This window comes from Phaethon aethereus (assembly GCF_964289735.1).
Source record: "Phaethon aethereus genome assembly, chromosome: 1".
Classification (NCBI taxonomy): domain Eukaryota; kingdom Metazoa; phylum Chordata; class Aves; order Phaethontiformes; family Phaethontidae; genus Phaethon; species Phaethon aethereus.
Window position 1 is genome coordinate 71194378 of NC_138575.1, and position 18855 is coordinate 71213232.

Genomic DNA, 18855 nt, shown 5'->3' on the forward strand with positions numbered 1-18855 from the left:
AGTACAAAGCAGAAGCAATTCCACCGTATGCAGACTTTAGGGAATATCTACTAAACTGGCAAGGGGAGAGGGAACAGTGACAGCTGAGAAGAGAAGAAACGAACCAAAAAAGTATATGCAAGGCAAGGGGTAGGCAGGGACTCCAGATACCAGGGAGGTAAAGAACACGTTTGTGGAAGAATAAAATTATAATATCTTATCATTTTATTATAAATAATAATATATTATTTAAAAAAATATAATTTCTGAAAGGACCCATTAGGGTCAGCAGCCTGGGAGATATCAGTGCATTCAGTGACCCTGTGGGGAAACGCAGGCTGACCAAAACCCTGCAAGCCTTCATGTTAAACCACAACACATGGTAAGCAGCCGAAGAAGGATCCCGGGACTCCACCAGGAAGTTTTTCAGTTGTCTTTCGCAATGACGACAGGAGACAGACGCGGACAGGATGCTCTCTTACCGAGGCAAGTGCTGCAGGGGGTGGCTGAGTGCAGGCCTAGAGAAAAAGCTCCGCTGCACACATAAATCTTGGATCCTGGAATTCATTCCCTGGTAATCAAACAGCAGGCTATATTTAGCCCAACCTAAACAGAAACAAAGAACAGCAGGACTAGTCTTAGCTCGAACAGCTGCCACCAGCTGCTCAGAGGGGACGCAGGTAGAGCCAATGTCAGATGTAGTTAAATGAGATGGAACAGGGAAGGCAGCTACGCTTGAATGAACAATGTTGGCGTTTGGTTAGAGAAATTCTGCGTTTTATTATTTCACGGTTAGCCAGAAGGAAGATCGAATGTCGATCAGAGCGTGAATGCTTTCTACATGAAGGGCAAGGCTATAGTGAACCATGGACAGGCAAGTAAGCAGAGGAAAAGGAGGAGGTAACAGATACAAGCAGACCATCTTGGCACTCAGGGCAAAAGCTTCTGTGTGTAGCCCAGGTTCTTAGTGTTCCCTCTCTTCAGTTTTAGCATAACAAGCATCAACAGACGCAGTTTTGAGAAAGACCAAGAAAGACTGGTTGTCACGCAGCTGCTGACTAAAAGCTTGTATCTGTGTGGTAAAGCTTTGTGGGGGTTTTATGGGGCTTTTCCCAGCAGCACACTGGGAGTGCCCACAAGTACTGCTGATCCCAGTAGGGCCCCACATGCGTTGGGGTCACTACAACAAGCAATCCCTCTCCTTGTCAGCATGGCAAGGACTCTCAGGGCCACACATTCATGGGTGTCAGCAACTTACTTCACTGATCCATTAACCCATGGCTCACCCTCTGTGTAAGCATTGGTGTCAACCACTGGACAGAAGTATGGAAAGGTCATGTTAATGGAGCTGGTTGCTTGCAATATTACCTGTTCCAGGAGGACATATTTGCATGCTTGCTGGGGGAGAAATCACCACAAAAAACCTTACCTAGAGTGACCTAATTACAGTTACATTTCTACTAGTATGTATGCACATACATGCACGGTACCTTCAGTGAACCTGCACCTGGTTAAAAAGTGTAAAAACAGAGGATGCAGAAAGTGGGATTGTTCAATGAGTACTTTACCAGCAAAATATTACAGGACAATTAATATTGTGGGTGTTAAATTTGATCACTGAATAATCGCTTAAGCATCTGGTTGTCATTGCCATTCTTATGAACAAAGGAAAAAAGCAACTTGATCTATTCCACCAGTGTAAAATGAAACAAAAAAAAGACCAAAAAACCAACAGAAAATCCACAGAGTCTCCTTCCACCCACAGTGGTGGATTTCAGAGGCACCTTAGTACAGTAATCCTCCCCAGATACATCAGTTGGTATAGCACGGACTTTGAAGCTTTTGTGATAGCTTTCCCTGCCTTACTAGCAGAGCTATGAGCTTGATGACTAATCACTCCTTAATAACTCATGTTTCCTCCCCAAAAGTCCCTGAAATGAAACTAGTGGGGGAAAACATATGAGCAGGGATTTGTGAAGTAGAAAATCACTTTGAAATGGGCTTCTTTCCCAGTAACCCGTGCTTTTTTTTGAAAGGGCGGGAGAGGAGCAGCACTGACTTTAGTTCTATTCCCCATATGCCCAGACCTTGCAACTGGGAAGTGATCCCTGGAAGTGTATTTCAGACATATCCCCAAATAATGAAAACAAAACACAGATTTGTTGTAGGCCTCTCTGGATTGGCTGTTGCTTGAATTTGTTCTGTAGGAACTTTCAAATCCAGATCTCTTTCTCTCAAGCATGCTCCCCCATCCCAGGTTAGATGGGGAAAATAGCGTAAGCCAACTGATACTAATCTACACCTACTCAGAACTTTCCCAACTGTGACACTAAAATGACTGAAGTTGGTGAGATACTAATTTCTGAGACAGAACAGGCTCTTTGCAGGATGGTATTTACTGATGCCACTTCACCGATGACCCTCTTGCCCAAACACAAGCAGCTGAGCTATGGCTGGATCAGAAGGTGACAGCAGCCCCATGCCTCATGTACTTGACTGCATAAGAAAACGATTTGCATGGCTGCCTAGAAGCAGACACGTATGTACAGGGGAGAGGGAGCCTGTGGGAGCTTTAGTACCTTCTCTGTCGCTTAAGCACCAGTAGAAACCACACACGCTTCCGCAGCTGCACGGTCCATCCGGACATGAGAACTGCATCTGCCCACGGCTGGGCGCACCATACACGCTAACAGAAACTTGGAGCTTTCAGCCTGGCACACGCACAGCAAAAAGGCAAGCTGGATAGCGCGTGCCACAGCTGGACATTCTCTCTTTTTTGGCCAAAATATAAAGGCTCCTAAGCAGAGGTATTTTGAGCATTCGTAGTTGACTGAATTATGAGTTGGAAAAGCATCAGCCATGCAGTGCTATACAGTACATGCCCTTCTTTTCTCCTCCTGGTTCATACATTTTTCACTCCTCTTTAGCTTTCCGGGCACGTACTGTACCTTGTGATGACATGGAAGAACAAGGCCTTTAAGTCTTTATTAATTGTTACTACTGTATTTCTAAAAGGAGCTATTTAGGAAATTCTAACTTGTGTTACCATAGGAATGAAGCTGTAGGATTCAGCAGAAGAACAATTTAAACAGCAATGTTTAAGTAATTCACGTCAACTTTAATTCTCCACTCCCTCCAAGCTCCTCTTGGACATAAAGAAAAGGACTTTAAAAGCTCTCTCCTCTTCAGTGCTGCTTGACTCTAGCCCAAATTAGGAGGTGCAGCCCTGTTATCTATAGCAGGGCTTAGCAATGTTCCTTCCCACCCACAGAGCATCTCCTCTTTTTTCCCAGAGTGAAGCAGCAGCAAAGTGCTCCTTGGCTCAGGCAGAGCTCCTCATCTGGTTTTTTTTCAGCTAGTTTAAAGCAATGTTTATGCAACTTTTATACAATAAGAACTGTGTGAATGGAGGAGCATCTAGTTCACTGTACAAGAGCAGGTTGGGATGCTCGTACCTGATGAGCTTGCCCACGTAACTTGCCCAGGTGAGCTGACCAGTGATTTACTACTTAGTGTAATTCTGAACCAAGTGCCTTACTACAGCACTCTTACGTGCCCCTTTCTGAGTTGGTTTGCTCCTCCTTTTCTATGTGAAAGGTTTAGGTCTACATTAAGTGAAAAACAAAACAGGAGAGGTGAGTTGATTAGCAACTCTGCTGGCCTTCTCCAGTAGGCATGAGGAGACAAGGCAAGGAAGGAGAACAGTAAAAAGCTGACACTCAGACTTGGTATTCTCCCTTGTCTGGTTTTTAAATCTTTGAACCATGCAAGCTTGATAAGCAGCAAGAAAGTGGAGAAAAGTTTTGTTTTGCCTGGCTTTTAACTCTCTTTTGAGATGCTATCACTATTCTGACTTGTGAACAGCGTTCTGGTTTCCCACCTTTTGTTTGGGAGAGTATTGGATTAATTGGAAGGGACTACTTAGTAGAACAAGGAGTCTTGCACCCCATTAAACAGCTGTCTAGCATTAACGACAAGATTAGGATGTTCCTCAGCTCTCAGTAATGGTAACAATTCTATTGACTTTCATCGTGCATGAGGGACAGCTTTAATTCTCCACATGTCCCAAAGCACAACACTTCTTTGTTCATAGCTGCTTTGACTCACTGATCCAAAGCCCCAGTCAGGAGCTGGAAGAGGAGCCTCTCCAGGATATTACAGTATGTGTCTGCAACTTCACAGACGCTGTCAGGTGGTGAAGCCACTTACAGATTAAGAACCTAATGCCTGGCTCTTCCTCAGCAAATGAAGATGAGCCAAGAAGGCAAGCCAGTGACCATACTTTGGCATGACTTTCTGGCAGCTACAGTGGCCTTATTTATCACCCAGTGTCTCCTTTTCATCACACGTATCTAGCGTATCTAGCATGCTCCAGCGTTTTGCCTTGCATTCTTGCTTCTAGAGTCTGGCTTATCTTTCAGCTGTCTGGCCAAGCCTACTCTAGTAACCTATGGCCACAGGATCCTGTCTCAACAACATATTACAAGCTGGTCACAGGGGTAGGGAATTACATGACTAAAAAAAGACACTATCAACACTAATTTAGCAGGATACTTATCCACCAAACCCAGATATCCGAAGACTACTTTGTGCCCAGCTCTGCCTTTAGCAAAGGTGTAACAGCACTTCCACAGCTCCTACTGTTGGCTACAGGCAACTAGGTATTTTCAGACACACACACACCTCCCCACACACACATTTATTTCTCTGGAGTTGGCCAAGCTGTTGAAACTGGATCCTTTTATGGGAACATACAAGAGGGGTTTTCACAAGCAAGCTGGAGATTCTAGGAGGCACAGTCGCTGCTCTATCGAGGTGGCTGACAGCAGTCTGTAGTCTCTCCACTCACTTAAATTCACCTTGTTGTGCTGCCCACTTATTTGTGCTTTCATTTCCACACAGATTCGCATGCGTGGTCACAATCAAAAAGAGGGGACCTTAGTCATATTTTATGTAATATTTCCTTGCATCTCAAATGGAAAAAAAGAAGACAGAGAGAGGAGGACGACTCTGAAAGGTTAGGATGTTTTTATTGGCTTTTCATTAAAAATTATTTCCCACCCAGTTCCAGGGCTACAAGAAAACATTTTACCACAAAATCCTAGTATAGTGAAGTCTACGAAAAGGATATAACAGGTTAAAAAGTCGTTTGTTGATCCTATGCTGGTGAGGCATTTTGATTGAGTACTCAACTGGTAGCTTTTCTGTTTTTTAAATGTAAGCTCTCAAATGGCTTGGAATATGAGGGCAAGGGGAGTTTTCAACATTCTCTTTCATTATTTTTAATCCAGCCAAAAGACTGGACAACCACGGAAGCCCTCAACCGAATGCAAGGCAAACCAAAAGGAAAACCACTGAAGTTACTCACAAAACTTGGAGAGGACAGTGAAATACAAATACAAAAGAGGAGTCAGGGTGAGCACAGCAGGAGAGAAAGAACAGTTTAAACTTATCCCAGTATATTATCAGCATTCCCTCAGGTATTTTATTCAAAAAGGTAGAATTCAATCTATGTTGTCTTTGTATAAGCAGTATAATCTCTAACAGCCTCTGCCTCACATAACGTCTTTTTTCCTTAAGGCTGACAGATCTAATTCACTGATGGTGTTCTGGTAAAATACCTTCTAGGTAAACATGCTTTTATAAACAACCCATTTCAAAGTTAACAAAACTATAATAGAAGTTTATGGGCCAGAAACTTGGCACTTCTAATACAAAAGTTACTTTGGGGAACTGGAGCCGGTTGACAGCAGCTGAGAGTCTTGCCTAATGCTCTTACAGGTACATCCTACCTCCTGGCTTCTCTTGTGCAGATTTCTCTAAAATAAACAGTATCTTACAATTCCCAAACTGGCACAGGAGCATGATTAGACTCAGTCTCCTTATCTCCTCATCCCTGTGGTGCAAGGACATGTTAAAGTGGTCCTGGAGCTGTCAAGTTAATGCAACACCACTGAACTACCCGAGAGTTTGCAACCCTGGCGTTATGCTCCTTGTCTCACCACAGCAAAGGCTGTCTGTAGAAACGGACTTTTAACATTTATGCCTCCCCCTTGTGTTTCTACGATACGAACTCACCAGCCTATGTTTATTTCTCAAAAGATCTCTCCAAATGCAAACTTTACACATCATATTTTCTTGGTTTCCTGGTAAATATATAAATCCAAGAGAGCACTCAGAGTAAAAATTCTCTGAGTTGCTGAGTCTAAAATTTCCCACTGAAATCAAGCAGAATTACAGCCATTAGAGAAGTCATTCAATATTTAACAGAGGACCTGATCTTAGGGGATATGGAGCCTAATATAAATACCTTCATCTAGCACAAGCTATGAAGAGACAAATCAAATGCTAGTTCTGTTCTGGAAAAGAGCAATCTTCCCATTCACTTCATGAGAAGTGGGATTGAGTTGGGGTGGGAAGTTTTGGGGTTTTATTTTGGTGTTGGTGGTTTTCTTTAAAGCAATAAAAGCACTTCTGTTCTGGAGAGCCTGGACAAAATAGTGCAGAAAGCAAGAAAGAGAGAACTCCTGGCCTGATCCTGACCTCTCTGACAAGAATAAGGTCATGGCTGCCTTTTGTACAAAGAGTTTGTCTGTACAGAGGGAGCAAAAAGTTACCTCATAACAAGCAGAAGAAAGAAATCAGACAGCAAACATACCTGACTTGCCCACGCCAGCTCGACCAAAGATCGCCAGCTTCACTTCTGCGCTCTTAGCCATGCTGGAAGGAATGGAGTGGCGACAAATTCACTCGATTATCAAAAGTGAAGCAGAAGAACCGTTCCCAGCTCCTGTCTTCGACTTCACCGTGTCATTGTGACGTCAATGCAGAGCCTGGGGAAGAACACCACGAGGATGGAGCTGCATCCCTCAACCTCCCCCCCCCCTTTTTTTTAAATAGTCATGATAATTAATGCTACGTTCCCACTTTAAACATTGCAGTAACGCCACTGACACATTTAGCACTGTTCATGCAAAACCTCCCTTCAGCTTTCTAGCTCTCTGTTTGTTTCACATGGGCACTGTAACATTGCAAAAGGTACTGAACAACCCCAACTACCTGCCTCACAAGGTTCCTTATTCTTTCATTCTCCTTCAGCTGCAATTGCTTATATTTATTGTATTAGCCTCAACTCTAATTAATTAGTTTTTGTAGAATGTATTTAAAAGCCACTAGCACTCACTAACAGTGCCTGCAGATAGCTGATCTTTCCTCAAGCCTCCCAGTTCCAGAAAGGTTTCAATTATTCAGCTGCAATTGCTTAAAAACCTCTAAGCACTTGTCCCTTGCCCATTCTGCTGAATTAATCCGCACCCAGAAGTTCTCTAGTGCTCCTTGTTTAAGCTGCCTTAGCTCATACATAAACATTCGGCAAAGCATGGGGTTAGAAAAAGGATGCCAGAATTTCTGGCAATACACTTTTAACAGCCCACATGGGAATTATCTATATTCACAGCTTTACTGCATGACCTTGAGCAAGTCACCTGACACTTCATCTCCTAGATTTCTCTACCCTGCACAGTAAAAAACATACCAGTACCTGTCATTGTAAAATGCTTTAAGATCTTGGGCGAAAAATGTTACCTGTGACGATGATGATGATCTTCAGCCGTGACTAAAACCTCAAAAATATAGTCTTCCTTTAAAGCAGACTAAAACTTCACTTACGAATGCAACCTGCTATGAAGGTTTGCCATCATGTTCAAGTATCCACTTTAGCCACAAATTCTAACAGTGACGTAGGAACCTCTATGTTAATACTACCCGCTCTACAGCAAAACGCATTTCAAACGTGTTTCTTGAAACAAAAGCCTGGGGATTTTGCCAGTGAAAGACAGTTTGTAAAAAGAAAGAGTAAAGACACCTCACGTAGAGGAGAGTCCCTGTACATCTCTGAGGTCTTTCCGCTCTGATCAATTTTGCCTAAGAGCAAGTATCAGACCACGCTCCCTTTGCAGGAACAGTCAGAAGCGCAGAGCGGTCCAGGAGCGGCATCCCCTGTCGGGGTGGGCAGGTGGGAGGCGGGGGACACCGTGCTTTCCCTCCCTCCCGTGGAAGCTCCCGCTTGCCTGCAGGTACCGAACCCGCCGCCGCGGGGCTCCGCGCCCGCGCAGGCATCGCTCCCCGCGGCCCGGCGCTCCGCACCCCCGCCCGCCGGCGTATTTTACATTTCTACGTAGACGTTGATTCATCACCGCCTGCCCCGTAACTTCGGGTGGGCTCTGCTCCCCGGCCGGGTCCTGGCAGGTGCCGCCCGCCCGGCGCAGAGCGGCTCCCGCGGCTGCGGGCACCGCCGCTCCCCGGCACGCCCGACCCCGCGCGCAGCGGGCACCGTGTCCCCCGCGCCGCACCTTCCCATTCGCGCTCCTCGCCCCGCCCCCCCCCCCGCTCCTCCCTTCTCCCCGCACCCGCGGAGAAACCCCGCGGGCGCGCGCAGCTCCGCGCCGCCCTCCCGGCGCTCACCTCGGCGAGCAGCGCAGAAGGACCGCGCTCGGCGGTGCCCGGGCTGCGCCGCGGCGCTCAGCGAGGGAGGCGCGGCCCGGCCCGGCCCGGCCCCGGGCGCGCCCGCGCTCCCGCCGGCGGCAGCGGCGCGGCCGCACAATGCGGGGAGGCCGCCCGCCCCCCGCCTGCCCGGCGGCGGCGGCGGCTCCCGCAGCGCCCGCCGCCGCGCGGCACCGCGGCGCCCCCTACGGGCCGCCGGGCGCAGCGGCGCGGAGGGTGCCGGGCGCGGGCCCGCTGCGCGCGGCGGCGCCGTCCCCTCTCGGTAGGTGCCTGCAAGCGCCGCCCGGCGCCCGCCGCGGCCTCCGAGAGGTAATTCGGCGCGTTGGGCGGTAGCGCGGCCTGCAGATGTCGGGGGCAACGGCCGTTGTTCACGGGCACAAAAGTTGCCGAAGTGCCCGGCCGAGCCTGCACCGCGGCTTGATCGAGCATCTCGGGTACTCACACCCCCCCTTCCCTCTTACGGGCGTAGCGCCGCTTGCGCACCTCTCAGCCGCAGCGCCCGGTGTAGCTCCGGACAGGGCCAGACCGTCTCTGCCTGCCCCGAGCAGCAGAACGCGAAGCCACAGCAAGGTTGCTGCCTCATCAGACCGCTTTCCGGTAGCATCAACTTCTTACGCGCCGCTCTTCCTCCCTACGTCCCAGCGTGGCTTATGGCAAAGGAGAGCATTGCTCTTTCAATCTGCAAATGGGGAAAACGAACCGTATAATTACATCAGTCCATCCAAGAGGCTAGTGTCAGAGCCAGGGATCAAGTTCTGAAACGATGGGACCGAATTCACCGGACAGCCCTTACTTCCGTGTTTATTAAACTATCCGGTAATGTAAAGATACATTAGTAACAGATGTGAACCAGAGCTGGAAGGCTCTTGGAGTTCAGTGGATGTTCCTCCTCTGTTTCTGTTCCAGCCCAGATCTGAATGAGATACAAGACAAGCAAAAGAAATAGCTCTCCCGTCACTGTCTGCCTTGATGCAAAATTATAGAAAAGTTAGGTTGGAAAAGATCTTCCATGAAGCAAATCTCTCTACAAGAGCACAATAAGTGTTTAGAGGGCAGGGCAGCAATGCTGAGGAGAAATGAGCACCTACTATTCCCTGCAAGCTGTTGCCAGCTGCAGGCACTTGAGCAGAACTTAAAATACTTGCACTGTATATCATTTAAAGGAAAAAAAAAAAAAAATTTAGAAGGCAGATGTGAAAACAGTAGTGTGGTTTATGCTTTACTTGTTAAAAATAAATGCTGGGGCTTTAAGCCTTCACTCTCTGTTTGGTTTACATAATTTAGAGGGATTAGCTTTTTCCATTCTCCTAAGAGAGCAACTGGTGAGTGTCTATTTTGCATCTGGGGAAATGTGCGTTAGTCTCGAGGCCTGACATTTGTTTTGTGTCTATGGAATTCACCCTGCATGGGGCTGTCAAATTAAATACGATAACTGGCTTTTCCAAAGCAGCAGATAATTTATTGGTCATTAAAATTCCTAGTCGCTGTGCAGTCTGCTTGCGCTGAAGTTTCTTATTGGTGCCAGTGCATAAGAATTTAGTAAACCCTAATCATGGACACAGGCAAAGGTTTCAGATGGTTGAGACCCACAGGGCTGGTCTAGGACCACTTCAGTTACTGCTTGTTTTCGCTGTACTCGCTGTGCTTCTCATACATAATGTTGATGGGTTTGAGGGTGGTTTTTTCTAACCAAAATGGGTTTTGAAAGCCTTAGGTTTTAGTGCTGTAGGCCAAGGCCCACCTTGCTTTGTCATAAGCGATGGTGTGCTGGCAGTTGCGGCTGACACAGTGTATTTTCTCACTGGCTTTGCCACTTGTGCTGATCCTAAAACATGCTCGTGGGTATTACCGGGTGATGAGATCAAGACTTTCCCCTGTGACAAACATCATGTGACTGACTGCCCAAAAGATGGGGCAGGATCCTTTTCTGCCCTTCCGTCTTATGAAAATTGGGGAGAAGGGAGGAAAAGCTGAAGGTACCTGAGCTCTGATCCCTGATGGTCTGTGTGCTGTCAGTCCAAATTCAGCCTGATCCAGCAGAAGTGAGGAGCACACCCTTTTCCCACCCTGCCAGAGTCATGTGTCTTAGATTTCTCCCTCTTGTCGCCTGCATCTTTGGCCAGTCAGAGTGTTTCACAGCCTTAATTCATTTTTGAAAATAACGCTTTGGTGTATTTAAAAATATTATTCTTGTTTTACCAGGGAAACGAGCAGTCCCAGCACAAGAGGATAGCTGGTTTATGGGAATTATTGCCTGCAGTGGAGCTGAGGGAAACTGACTCCTTTGCGTAGGCTCCTTCTCTGTGGTGCCAAAGTAATGATGAAGGTGTGTCTACTCACAGTCATCGGTGATTTTATGTGTGGCTTTGTGTCTCCTAGGGGCAACACTGAGCCTTTGTAGCAGGGCAGAGCAGGTGAGCTCCTCTCCCTTGGTGAGCCCAGGTGCTGCGGACGTGTTGCAGCGGAAGGGCTGGGCCCTGCCGTGCTGTGAATGTGGAAACTGCGGCTGCAGGTCCATGGCCATGCAGTTACAGCGGGGTCTGTAACATGGGCCTGCACCTCACGATGGAAGGGTTATAGCTGGCTTAGCTCCCCTGTTATCCACACCTGGCTGCATCGCTTTTGGCTTTGAAAGATGCCCAGCACCGGTCCAGGGCAAGAATTTTGGTTCATTTATGGTCTGGTAAATGCCTGCAGGCAGCCAGTGTCTGCGGTCAGAGCATCAGTACTGTTCACCAGTAAACCCGATGGCTGAGGAGCAGATAATGGAATAGGAATGCAAACAACTTGAAATGCCACAGACTCTAAAGCAGCAAAATGCTGTTTCAGGGTTGATTAACAGAGGTGCATCCAAGAGGCTGCAGTTGACAGAAGTATTTTAGAAAGTCTCACAATTTTAAGTAATGCTAAATAATACTTGATAGGCTTAATAAGATGTCTAAGTGTTGCCAAAGTCCAGAGTCTTCTTTCTGTTTGGTCTGGGGGTGCTACCTGTTTATCACCAAATGCTTCTGGCTTATCATTTTCATTCTGGATGCTTATGGTATATTTTCTATTGTGAAAGCCACAGGTATTTTCTTCCTGCAGGGTGGGGGAGAGGACAGCTCTGACACTGCAGGCCTGATAGCTAACACATTAGGAGGATGTATGAACAGGAAAGGAATGCTGAAGCTGCAGTATTTTTTTTCCAAAGCTGGAAATCCCATTACAGATGACAATTTTGCACATTTCAGCAACTTCTAAGACGAGATTTGAGCATGGGTTTGGTGGGACTCATGAAAGAGGAAAAGATGACACAGACCTGATTTCAGACGGTCATTTAGAAGTCTCTGAATCCTGTGGAAATGAGCAGCAGTTCATCTTTTGAGCACCTGTGTGCAACTGAGTCCAAGTGCCTACAAACGGTGGAGCAGATCACACCATTGGTGGCATGGATGAGGAAACAGACTCCCCTGGTATGATTCCTGCAGTAAGGAAGGGGTTACTGAGCTCAGGACTATCGTCTTTGCTGCTGCTGTAGAAGAGCAGCCCAGAAACGCAGTGAGGATTGCCCTAGAGCAGGGCACATCTGGTCAGAGCTGGATCCTTGTCTCAAACAGCAACCCATCAGTGACTTGGTTTGCTTTCTTGCTCTTCCTTCCAGCACTCTCCTGAGAGCTGAGATGATACTTGATAACTAGTAGAAAAACTACCAGATAAATAGCATGTTAACACAAATATTTGTAGCTATTACTAAAGGTTCATGGGGAAACATTCGGATCGTTTTCTTACTTTTCACAGAATATCTTCCAAATGTTTCTGTGTTGGCTCTCAGAAATGTACATAAATCTGTTCAGTTATGCTAATCTAGTGCTGTGAAAAAAATTGAAGCTTTGTCATTAAATTATGGATGAACTTTGCTGTTATTTTTGTTTGTAGACAATATGAAGTATTGCTGTTTTAAATTAATATTGCATTTTCTCATATTTTCCCTTGTGGCTCATGAAACACTGAGTTTATAATGATGAGTTTTCTTGAGTGTACACCAAGGATTTACAACTTTTCTTTCTCTCAACTTTTTCCTTACTATATAGAAGAAGAATCAAATTCATATATTTAAGATGCAGGCTTTATTACTTAATAAGTATTTATTTCTAATAGTAAATAAGACCACAATCCTGCAAACATTTGTTTGTGTTCAACTTTACATGGACCAGCTTAACAGAGTGGCTAAGGAAGCTACAGCCTCCCCATTCATATCACATGATGCCATACTAACTTTGGGTCACCTCATAGGGAGATAGCTATGTGAGTACATAATCCTTATGCACATTATTATTGTGTTTTCATTGTATGAACAAGTAGATCCATAGGTCACAGAATTATTTTTTATTTGCTAAGCCAGGTTCTTGACTTTGTGAACACTGAGAAGTTGCTGTAGTTGGGTAGTACCCTCAAAATTAGTAGAGGCCTTTGTGGAGATTTAAAAACCAAGCAGATACTAAAGTCTGCTGAATTTTAGGCTACAGCCAGAACGGACTCAAAGCTTTGCAGCAGCCTGACTGTCCTTGCAGCCATGTGGAGGAAGGTGGGCTGAGTCGTCACCCACAGAACCCAGGCTTCAACGTTTTGTTCCATTTGGCTTCACAAGGTGCAAAAAAGAGCACTGGAGATGGACATGGGATGCTCTTCACAGCATCTTGTGGATCTCACACATGCAAATGCCTCTATGCTATGTCCTAATGCAGGCCTTCTGTTTCAGGGGGCATTTGGTGCATTTACATGGAGACATGCAAATGCACAGCTTGGGTTTCTTGCAGCAGCAAGATTTTTATCAAGTGTATTTAATAGTGATACATGCATGGAGAAGCACAGCGCAGTAGGAGCTACGCTGAGTAGAGTAGCAAAGCATAAACTCATGTTTTATAACACATGGCTAATGGATACTTGTCTTATTGCCCAAGTTAAAATGTATGAATTCTGCTAACGTGTGTTTCTTCTCACCTGTGCCATTGACTAGGTTGTATCCTGACAGTCTGCCTTTTAAAATGAGGTAGCTGTGACTCCACACTCACAGGAATACAGCAGTGACTGCACTGACTCCGTCACAGTTTGGTACCTTATTGTTGGTTTTGCTCTTTGTTTGGGGTTTGCTTTTCTGGTATTGTTATTTCTCCTTCCATACTTCCTCGGATCACGGAGAGATCCTTCAATTGTTTTTTGTTAATGTAAAATGAATTGCTGTATAGCCCTAGCTGTAACTCTCTCGTACACGTTTGTAATTATTAAATACCTGCTTGCTTTAAAACCAAAGAAGTCCAGTTCTACACCAAAGTAAGTTTGGACTAATAATTAAATCACCTACATAATAGTCTGCAAACTAGCTAGCACTCTTCTGCTAGAGAGATTTGTGTTGGTTTAATAAAGTACAGTTACCGAATTAAAAACCACTGGTAACAGTTGCAACAAATTTTGCAACAAATGCGCAATACCAGACTTTATTAATGAATGAGTTACACTGATGTGTCATCTTAATTTCTTACAGATGTATTCATGTTCTTTGAAAGGACCAGTGGAAATTGTCATTAATTCATTTGCTATTCATGTTAATGAATGCTAGTCCTTATTCTTCCTCAATGGTATTATGATTGCAATCTGGATTGCCATAGGGACCCCACTGTAATTCATCATTGCTTCAGTCTTCAAATTCTCTGGTGGAGCCAGATATTGGTGTCGACAACATCTGGAGTTTTACATCTCATCTTTTTTCTACCTCCTTCCCTCTGTTTAATCAAGAGAATGGGAAGAGGAAATTGCTGCCGTTGTTAATATCTTCAAGAAACTGAATGACTGCTGGGACTTTGGAGGGTATTTAGACCTAGGATGTAGGAGATACAGGCCTGTTCACAGAGGTGAGGCTGAGGAACATCTACTGTGACACCAGTCACTATGAAATGCCTGGAGAGGCAGGAGGGCACGCTTCCATCTCCCCTTCTGAAGCCAAGCAGCGGATTTGAGAGGGGATGCCCGTTCAAAGGAGGGTATCTTGGCAACCACAGTACATATGTACATGTGAATATATACCCTGTTTCTTCCCCTGGTGCTGTTTCACGTTGTATAAAACAGTTCTGTACTTGTATCAAGCAGGGAGGTAGGCTGTCCTGGATTTTAAGTAGGAGTCTTTATCCGTGCCGGATCAAATACGGACTTGGTTCCTACCCAAGCCCTTCAGGTGCTAGTCCCGTTCTCAGGGGTAGGGTTTAACTGAGCTCAGGGGTACACTGGAAGGGAAATCCTTAGTGTGGGCTGTTCCTCAGCATAGGAAGCACTGTCCTTGCAGTGTATGACAACATGATGCTTTGTGGGAATGGCCAACACCAAATAGACACGTCAGCCTGTGTCCTTCCTAAAATGGCCTGATAAGATGTACATAAGGTGTTGTGGGAGTACTGGGCACAGGCAGATAACAGGGTGGGTATACAGGATGCTGTCAGAGAGCATCCATAGCCAGAGCTGAAAGGGCTAACCCTACACCTGCGGCTAGGATGAAGACAATTGTAGCGGTTCCTGCCACAAAGAATACTTAGTTATGTTTAGGAAAACATCAGTATGAGAAAATTATAGCATCCTGGCTCAAAACAGTATGGTCTTCATGAATAGGGTACAATCCTGTGAGTTTGGAGAGGGTTGGATTCAGAGGTCTTCAGGAAAATGGGAAATTCAACGTGGCATCCTATACACAGTACTGGCTAAAGTTAGGGTAAAGATAAAAGGGGGAAAGTAAAGAAATTGTCACCATGATAGTAATTTTAATACCTTTTCTGCTTAAGCTATCCAGAACTGAAATGCTTAATTTTAGGTTAGCCAGACCACTGCATTAGCAGAAAATGAGAATTTTTTTTTTTAAGATAACCAGACTTTTATCCTTTCCTTGATTTCTCACTGATTTCTATTCCTGTGTGTAAGAAAGACAGCAATTTTGTTTATAAAGTCCATTCATGTTTATAAATTCTCCAGAAATATGCTTTTGTGCTTTCCTCTACCCTGTCTGCTGTGCTTGGGAGGAGCTCATATAAAGAGAATTCATTATCCTCTTTCAAATCTAGCCCTTAAAATTCCTCCTTGCCATAATCCTTAAAATCAACTTGACAAATGTTTGTCTACACATATGTTATGACCACTGCCTATCATGCCAAGTAGTATTTTCACAATCTTTGTTCTTCTCCGTCTATCCACATCCATTAGTTTTCTTCCAGGACTATGAGTGTGTTGTGGTAGGGAACCAACTTTTGTGCATCCAAACGCTCCTGAACTGTAACGGCCTCTGCACAATTCACATCAATGGGATGGTGACACATCTTGTAAACATCTTGAAGGAAAAGTAGTAAGTACATTTTTCAGTCAAGGACTGGATGATCAGGACTCACAAGGTCTGTGAGTCTGGCAAACTTGAATCTGATTTCACGTAGCCAGGGTTCTTGGGGCTGAATGATTTCTTCTGTCCTCCAGTGTGTGCTTGAACTTTGTAATTTGTCTTGAAGTGCACCTGTGTATTCCTTCTCTTTGGTGCTGTTTTGGAGAACAATATTCTGGGATTTATATTGCCACTTTGCCCCACAATATCTGAGGACAAGAGCTGGAGAAAAAAAAATGACCAACTATTTAGATATTTGACTCCTATGATATGTTAGTGTCATCTAAACACTTTTTCTGGAACTGTCCCTGAATTCTTTATGTATAAGGCGATGAAGGCATTCAAGCAGCCTCAGACTCTTCTCTGTTCAGGGCACAGCTAGTGAAGAAAATGAGCTCTTTCAGCATTATAAGAGCTATTTGGAGCTGGTAATAGACGCTGAGCATTTCTGTGCTGCTCTATGACTGTAGGACTTGAGGCAACGTCGCTGGTGGATAATCCATCCTTGTCTGGAAATAACTATTGCTAATCAGTCTAGCTTTTGTATACTAATTACTGTTATCATATTACTTATCAAAATTTCTGTGAACTAGTTTCTGAGACTGTGTGTGTGCACTAAAACTTTCAGTTGTCAACGAAGACTTTTAGGCACCATTTGTAAAGGAGCAATTAATAAAGCAACATAAAAGTTTGTTAGGATGGAATGAGACAAGTGGCCAGAGATACCCTCCAAAAAAACAGAAGGCAATGTTAACAAACAGATGTTACAAAACCAAATATCTCAGCATATGTTCTGTGAGGTGGAGAGACTCTGAAAGGACTTATTTTTAAAAGCAACTAGTAATGCCATAATTTCAGAAATCTTTTAAGCACATGTTAAGTTCCCATGGACTCTCTCTTCAACTGAAGGCAAAGCTTGAAGAATTCAATAAGACAGCAGCAATTAAAACAGCAGAAAGAAATACCTAAGATTAAGTCTCTAATTCTTTACCCAGGGTTCTCATCTTCATATAAACACAAATCCCATGGAAAACAATGTAACATTATTATGAAGATTAACTAACCAAGCAGTAGCTAGTTTATTTAAGCTACTCATTATTTCAGTATCCACTGATAGTGGGATAGCTGGAATACAATTAAGAGTACTCCTTAAGGAACACTATCCACTAATGCCTGTACTATACCCTTAATTAGTATGGTATCATCCATTAAAAAATCCATTAAATGTTTTGGGCTCCAGTCAGACAAAAGATTAAAAAAATAAATGCTTCATTTTGAAATACTTACAGCTAATACTTAAAATTAGTTTAATTTCTTTTTTGTTTTGGCTTTATCCAGAAAAAACCCCAAAACTACTGGAAACTCATAATTTAGAGCAATGAACATAGCTGCAACATCCTTGCACGATTACAGAACACCCTGTACAATGGTATTAGGGTGTTTGCTACTTGAGTTTTCTGCCTCAGGAATGAAATAGCATGTTTCCTCTAACGTCACACAAGGTTGTAGTTCAGCCATTTCATGAATAGAAGTGCACAGCAAATAGGCACTGAGAAAGAATATGTCAAGTGAAATAGCTTAGTTATAAGAATGTTACAATATTTTGGTGGGTGTTGGTTAAATTTGTTCTAAACTGTGGATCCTTAAACACAAAGAACAGTAATTTTTCCACAGTCAAGATGATTTCTGTTGACATCTGTTTAAGGATGGAGGTAACCTGAAGTCCTTGTGGCAAAGAAAGAAACGAAGACTTTTCTGTAGTGTTCCATGTCCAGACTGGAACACTGAAACAACAGCTCATTGCTGTCCTTGTAACAAAACAGGGAGACGTCAACATATTTTTAAATGTCATGCACAAAGCAGAGAATGGTGGTGTATCTCTTTTCAGCGAAGTAACTCTGATGAATATAGCATAATTTGGTGTAAATACTAGTACTAACATAAAAGTTTATCTTTTGCTTACCTAAACGTTTTGGTAAAAAAAGTTAGAAGATAGTTGTGTTTCAAATTTTTTGACGTCTGTTTGGGAAGTCTTTAAGAGGTCATGATACTCCTGAAGAATTCATAGGCAGATTTTCTGAAAATCAGGCACCCGGAGTTGTCCGCTGAAAACACCAACTCATGTCTAAATTTACTGTTAATTGAATTAGTAATCATCTTCTGAGATATTTATTTAGTGGATGCTTAATTTGACATATCTCATACCATTTTGATATTCAGAGAACAGTGATCCTGTATTTTGTAAATACTAGTTCCATATTAGATATTTCCAAGCAAGCAGCCGCATTGAGGTAGCCCATAGCATCCAGTTTATATACGACATGGATGTGTGTATGTGATGCTTTGCATTTCCTGTTAGTCAAAAAGTATATTAGAACAAGTTTTCCCTTGTATTGAAAATTACATGAATTTGTTGTGTTGAAAAACTCTGTATTGTTCCTTCTCATGATTCAGTCAGAACACAGGCTGAGAGTCCAGCCTGAATAAAACACGATCATACACAGCAAATCAATTACTGGGACATGGGGAAACGTATCGCGAGCTGTGGACAGAGTCTGTAGCCCGGGTCTCCATTCTGGGCATTACTACTGATGGTATCGTCTTAAAAACAGCTATGGCTGGGCAGGTTATTTCGTCTATCTTTAGCCATTTCATACACATCTATTCTAACCTACTGATCTAACTTTCTGCAGTCCTTGGAGTTACATCTAACAGGCAGTTCACCTTATCTCTCTCGAAAGGTATCTTGGAGGCATCAGTGTTTCAATACAACCTAATAACTTACTGTTGATATGATCTACTTCCAGCAACCCATCTCACCTAGCTAGAGACTGGTCATAGGCATCCTACCTCCTCTTACAGTCAAAGTGACCTGTTCTGGAATAAGATGCATTGAGTCCAGTGCACTCTTTTTTTTTTTTTCCCTCATTAACTGTAAAGTGGTTTTTGTTGAGTAACCCAGATGGAACCGTTTACTTTTG

General features: G+C 44.1%; 1 protein-coding gene across 2 annotated transcripts in view; it reads right to left on the reverse strand.

Moving 5' to 3' along the window:
• Nucleotides 1–6698, reverse strand: part of RERG (RAS like estrogen regulated growth inhibitor) — a gene marked incomplete at its 5' end in the record, with an annotated part of 106267 nt that extends 99569 nt beyond the window's left edge. For both annotated transcript variants that reach the window (XM_082014484.1, XM_082014483.1), the window contains one exon: nt 6638–6698. In XM_082014484.1, coding sequence (XP_081870610.1) covers nt 6638–6698 — 61 coding nt within the window. The remainder of the gene's footprint in view (nt 1–6637) is intronic.
• Between the last annotated feature and the right edge of the window lie 12157 nt (nt 6699–18855).